This window comes from Aythya ferina, assembly GCF_964211825.1.
Source record: "Aythya ferina genome assembly, chromosome: 10".
NCBI lineage: Eukaryota > Metazoa > Chordata > Aves > Anseriformes > Anatidae > Aythya > Aythya ferina.
This window is the reverse complement of record NC_140306.1, coordinates 1,918,203-1,924,680: the sequence shown is the minus strand read 5'-3', so window position 1 is coordinate 1,924,680 and position 6,478 is coordinate 1,918,203. Positions and strand designations below refer to the sequence as shown.

At 46.7% G+C, this 6,478-nt stretch overlaps 1 protein-coding gene across 1 annotated transcript in view; it reads right to left on the bottom strand.

Moving 5' to 3' along the window:
• Window positions 1-3,999: 3,999 nt before the first annotated feature.
• The window catches only part of LOC311442069 (uncharacterized protein), a gene marked incomplete at both ends in the record, with an annotated part of 52,865 nt that continues 50,386 nt past the window's right edge, over window positions 4,000-6,478 (bottom strand). Inside the window, 2 exons of the mRNA XM_084530835.1 lie at window positions 4,000-4,025; window positions 4,936-5,422. Of these exons, the coding sequence (XP_084386961.1) occupies window positions 4,000-4,025; window positions 4,936-5,422 (513 nt within the window). The remainder of the gene's footprint in view (window positions 4,026-4,935; window positions 5,423-6,478) is intronic.

Sequence of the window (6,478 nt, the reverse complement as noted above, 5' to 3'; positions counted from 1 at the left end):
AGTGTAGCTCCAGGAATGCTGCCTGAAACCGCGTGCTGCTAAGTGGTAAGCGTGGCGCTACCTCAGCCTTCCCTTTTTAGCCTAATTCTGAATATATTTTTGTGACAATAGTGTATTAAAATGTAATTTCTGAATCCACTTTAGGCTCCTGCCTCATCGCAGCTCCTAAGCAAGCAGTGTCAGTCGGCAGCGCTCTTTGTATTGATAACCTGCAGCGGAAAATCAAGACCCCGCACCGAGCGACATGAATAATTCACTGAGCCACCCAAACGGAGATGAGCGAGCCTGAACCTAGTATGAGGGGTCTCTAAACAAATATCTGAGCCGGCTTTTAAATTATTCAGAAAGTAGAGATCTCACCAGCCTTCCCAGAGCACTTCCAGCCAGGGCAGACAGCCGGGCTGGGGACCTAACTCCAGGTGAACACGACAGGAGAGGGCTCAAAATACTTGCTGCTTTCCTCCAAAATCTTTGGTGGCATGCAAAGCAAGAAACCAATCCCTGCCACACGGCGCATTCAAGAGAATTCAGCTCAGCGACAGGCTTCTGACTGAGAAGGATGAAATTGCAAAGTAATTAAGGATATTAATTAAAGAAAGATTGACCGATGGCTTTCTTGGAGATTTGCTCTAAGAAGCAGAAGCATAACTTAAAGGAAGATGGAAACACAAATTAACGTATTTCCCATTAAAAAAGCAGAAGGGATCATTCTCCTTGACGTGCAGTCGCAGAGCTCGCAGCAGCACTGCACGGCGTACCCGTAGCAGGAGCTGGCTGTACCGAGGCTGATCCTGCTGAATGCCTCCGTGCTCACCTGCTTGTCCTGAACTTGCATGTAAAATATTCTCCTACTTTACCAGAACACACACTTACAAATCCTGTGGCGTTTACTTGCATGGCTGTTATCTCCCAGCCATGCAGCATGACACGCCTCATAACTTCCTGAGCCCACAATTAGGGTGAGGGGCAGCTTTTTTTCTTCCCCTCTTTTCATTAACACAAGTCAGCGACTGACAGCCGCGAAAGCCACTGGCCTGGCAGACAGCTGTGAGCAGCAGGTAACGGCTCAAATGAGGACACCGCCCAGACTAGGGCTCGTCTACAACCAGCAGTCACAGAAACAAAGCCCAGCCGAGACAGCCGTGTGTAATTTTTGACATTTAAAAATGCCAATGCCACGGCACCTCTGTACCCAGCTTGCTCTAAGTCTTCCACGGGGTGTAGCGGCAGTGTACAACAGAAATGCAGCTAACTCGATTAGACAGTGAAATCTATTTGAGATTAATTGGTGAGTAATGAACCCGACGGAGTTTATGATCCTTGAACTAGGAGTGATACCGAGGTACAATGTCAACAGCAAAGTGGCAGCAGCTGATGAGAGAACCCTTCTGCGGAGCAAACAAAATCCTTTCTTCTTTGGCTGGAGGCACAGGCAGCATCAGACAATTCCACAAGTGACAAGTGCACTTTCTCTCGAATGGATCTAAAACGTTAAATTAAATAATGTCTTCGCTCCTGGTGTAACCTTTGGTAATTGTCGGAAGAAAAAAAAATGTGATGCTCTTCTACTTGGGTGCAGCATGCAGCACCATTTATGTTGAGACATTCGAGCAGCAGTAGGAACATCCAGCAGAAGAAAAGAAGAAAGCTCAGGTCTAGGATCAACCTTGCAACGTCCAACACAGAAATAAAGTTCTCCCCAACTCGGGCACACTGTGATTTGGGGCGTTTCCTGCTCTCTTGTTTTTAGCTTCCTAGGCTTTGTTTCAATTAAATGTCAGCAAACACGAACACTGCGGTATTTAAAGAAGGATTAACTCTTGGATACTGTGGAGGACTAAGGCAACTGGCAGATGTTCATCCACACCCAGGAGTGGTGGAAAAGCTGCCGCAGCCCCTGAATCCAATGGAGTTATGCTGACTGGGGGTTTTTCAGAATCTGGCGCACAACATCAGACTTACTTCCTTCCAATTGCTGATTTGGGACCAAAAAAAAATTGCAACTGTAAGAAGCCATTAGAAATTATGGAGTGGAAGTCTTCTACCCATGGTTTAGAAACCCCACTTGCATTTCCCTCACCCAACAGCGAGCAAAGAGCCCCTGCAAGCTTTTGTATGAGCCAACACAGGCCCTGGAGAGGATCAGTTGAAGCCTCTCCAAGCCGGGTTTATGCATCTGTCCCATTATTATTCTGACAGTCACAGGAATTGCCAATTTACTTCCTCCTAATGCCCCAATTTCCCTCTCCAACTTACAACTTGTCTGAACAAAGCATTGTAGCTCGCCAAGCTGAGAAGCAATTCTTTAGGATCATTATTGCATTCGGTGCTGTTTGTGTGTTCAGAGTTTTCTAGATGCACCCCAAGCAATTTCTCCTCTGCGCTGGGACCTGTCTCACAGGAGCTGCACTCCTTTCTTTTAAATCGTTTTGTTATTTCATTGCCATCTTATTTGATATCCCCCTGACCTGTGCAGAAGCACGTGTAGCGTGTTTATGGTTTGATTCTGCAGTACATGGGGAAAATAACCAGCAGAGCACCAATGCTTTCTGCTACTGGCAGCCTGGTCTCCAGCACAGAAAATACTGATGACCAACATCCCACGTAGACAAACATTGCCCCTCGCAGCACAGCGGGTGAAAAACTTGGAGAATGATTTCTTTTCATTTCTCTTTTCATCACCGGTTATTGGAAAATGGATCGAGTCACCTGGCTAGGCCCTACCAGTGATGTGCCTGCACTGCGAGGGGATCACGAGAAGGAACAAATAAATTCAACACATTTTACACAGGGAAACTCCCCTAAAAAATAAGCAAAAATAGAAGCTACCGAAGGAAAGAAAACTCTTACAGGGGAACGAGGAAATCCTTCTCATGGCAGCCGCAGCACCAGCAGGGACGCCGTACAGCCACGCACTGCATGGGGGAGCACAGCCTGGGGGGCAGGAGCAGAGCGCTCCTCAGCAGGGCCTGGCTGCTCATCACCCAGCCAAGCCATGCAGCACGAAGCACAGGGTCGCACTGGAATTTGAGTAGGTTAAAGGAACAGAAAACAAACACACTAGGCGAGTACCGGCTCTCGCTGTGCATGCTGAGACTCTTTAGCACGCGTCTGTATAATGAGGATGTGCTGCGGGACTGTCAGCGCCTCTTAATGCTGAGGAAATTCAAACTGCATACTGAAAGAGGCAAAGATTGCTTGGAATTCAGCTAAATGTGTGCTTCTCTCTGACACACCAGCAAACCGAGGAGAAAAGGTTTTAATTTCAGTGGGTGGTACGATTTTATGACAAAGGGAAACAAATTTTCCTCGAGTATGACTGACGTTCCTGAAAACTCTTTGAGCTTTGTTTCCAACCATCACGTCAAAATAGCTTTGGGTGTTCCTATTCAGATCAGCACCGTAATCAGAAGCCTAGAAAACATCTCCTTCCTACTGCAGCATTTCAAACTCACCTCTTCATTCTGCGTGAGGAATTCCCTTCCCCTTTGAAATCTCTGATTTTTTTTTTCCAAAATGCAGGGCTACTTTTCTTCATCTGCTTCACTGTATAGGCCAGGAATGACAAAACATCTCCTGAAATGCTGTCCTGCCTTGCAGATATTCATTATTAAAAAAATAAATAAACAAATCTGAGCTTTCAAAACATCCTGCAGTTTTTGAACTGCAATTACTTGTTGAAAGTAATTCCCAACCCTAGCAAGCTACCTAAAGCCTGCTTGCTGTACCCATGCTGAAATGTGAGCAGCGGGTGCTGGGAAGATGTACGAAGGTCACGAGGATGATTTGATGCAAACGTCATGATTTCACGGGTTGTCAATTTATCATCAAAATTCCCTGTGGAGGCTCACAAAGAAGGTCCAAGGAGAGAAGAGCTGCTCTCCTCTCACACACAGAGCAGAACAGCCTCCCGTACAGCCTTCTCCTAGCACTGCCTGCAGTCTAAGACACAGACTTCTCTACTTTTAGCAAATGCATATATGCTTGAAGATCACAGAATCACAGAATTTCTACGTTGGAAGATGCTGCCACATAAAAAAATAGCAGATTTAGAACTAATGGGAGGGGTGTGTGTGCTCCTATGGCTGATCCTGCTGGAGGCGGCAGGGCAGTCCCAGCTATAGCCTCTTCATTTTTTTATTACTAGCACAAGAGAACGATGCATCTGCTGGAGTCACGGCACGGCACACCAGCCCGTAACCAGCCCGTAACCTTGTGTTCCTAACTCAGGAGCAAGCACACCCACCTGTGAGCTGCTCCAAAGTTTCGCCCCACAGTTTGGAAGCTTCTGCTGCTTATGGTTTATCCAGCTGGGCACAGACTCACACTGATGTAACCCAGCCATCCTGCTCAAAAGTTTAAGTATCGCTACAGACTTGTGGCTTCTTCAGCCCATTTTCAGCCAACCACCATCTCAACTACAAGAGGATATTTATTTTTCTCCTGTTGTGTGTTTTTTTTGTGTGTGTCTACCACAGTGAACACATTTTTCTGCCCTGGCCAGCAGACACAGGACGGCCGGCTGCTTGTTCACTGGAGGAGGGACTGGTGCTAACCTAGCTAGCTCATGCAACTAGTGGTGTATTTCAGAATACTAAGGAGATATAAATTAAATGACATTTAGTTACGGAAAGAATAAAAGCAAAAAGAGACTGAGGAAGAACTGTGACCTTTTGTAGCATCAGTTGGATTCGCACAGACACAGCCTCCCCCAGCACGTGGCCACGCGTGAGGCTCCTTACCCCCAGGGGTGATCCCAGTGACCGAGTGATCCCCTGATGGGCCAACAGCCAGCAGGCCCAGTGCCCCCACCTGCTGATGCAATTACCAGCTGCATTTCAAACTGGAAGAGAAGGCCCAGGGCTCCCAGTGCTCTGTCTAGCCCAGGCTGGCTGTGGTGACACAGATTACCCCACCGTTTTGTTTCGTACTCACGCCGTTCACAAAAAACTTCCAGGGACGAGCGCAGGAGAGGGGCTGTGCAGATCACCAGGAGCTGCGTAGAAGTGAAGCGCCCCCAGAACAACACGCTGAGGTTGTGGAGTCCCACGGCACAGCCTAACTTTATTAGAGTGCCCCAAACCTGAGCAATCCCGAGCGGCTGGAGTATTGATGAGCAGAACACCAGTGCGGTCAGGTAAAACAGCCCCTGCTGGGTAAAGCAAAATATACAGGCGAGCCATCTGCTATCCGAGACAGCAATAAAGCAGTTCCCGCAGCACAAGTATTTACAGGCAGAGCCCAGCTCTTTGAGCTGTGAGTTACTGGCAAGTTGTGACTGCACTTTCAAAGAGTTTTCACCTTCCCGGCTGCTCAGCAGCATCAGTTGGAGCAAACACTTCTGTTCCCATCTGGAGGAATTAACCAAGTCAGAAGCTGGTTTTAAAACTGAGGCAGTGTGTGTTTCATCAGCTGCACAGCTCTATGTAGGCAAAGGGAAAATCAGACCGAGAGGCACGAAAAGCACCTGTGTGAACGTATCTGATTATCAGCAATGTGACTGATACCAACCAGTGAAGGGCATTTTTAGAAGTACTTCCCTTTAGCACCCAGCCCTCAGAGGCTGGACACAGAAGCACAAGATGACTGTTACCTAGCATCACCAGCCATCACAGAGCACACTGCCACCATCTCCACACACACCACAATGCTAAACAAGACCGACACGAGACCCCTGGGAACTGCTGGGATGGTGGGAAGAGTCTCCCAAGCTGCTCTCCACGAGCACTGATGAGTTTGTCCTGAATTGGCTACTTTTTTTTTTTTTCCTTCAGAAGCTGAGGACACACTGGGATTTCTGCAGAGCAGAACACTCACTCCAACAGTTACTTTACCTTGCATTAAGCTTTAGCGTAGCATTAGGCAAGAGCAACAATAAAGCATATCAAAAGAGTGTGAAAAGACCGTGTCCCCTAGCCTTAATTGACTTGCGTTAAGCATCAGCTCACTGAAGCTGGGAATAAAGCCCAAAAGCTTGTAGAAAGCCTGAAAATGAGAAGTTTGACAATATACAACAACTTATTATCCCTGATTTGAATCAGAGCAGATGAGGTTATCAGTCTCCTTTTTGTAATGGCAGTACTTGGAACAAACTGGTAGTGGCCTGAACATTAAAAAAAAAAAAAATCCACACTATAATTGCAATCAAACAGAGCAAAAAACCCAAATGGTACAATAGGGAGCTTCTCCTGTTGTGCAGCATTCTGGAAAGTGAGGGCTGCTACCAGCACAGGTTGGCATTAAGATGAGCCATTTCTCTCAGCTCTTCTGTGCTTGCTGTGAAAAATAATGATCTGTTGATCTTGGTTTGTCATTCAAACTGTGTACCCACTAAGTCAGCATCTGTCTCCTTACTGGATCTTCTTCTGTGATGTTTACCAACAGTCAAAACAGAACAAAAACAAAAGCTACAAAAAAATACCCAAAAAACACCCTTCCAGATATCCTTTTAAAATGACATTTGTCAAAAAGCCCTGCC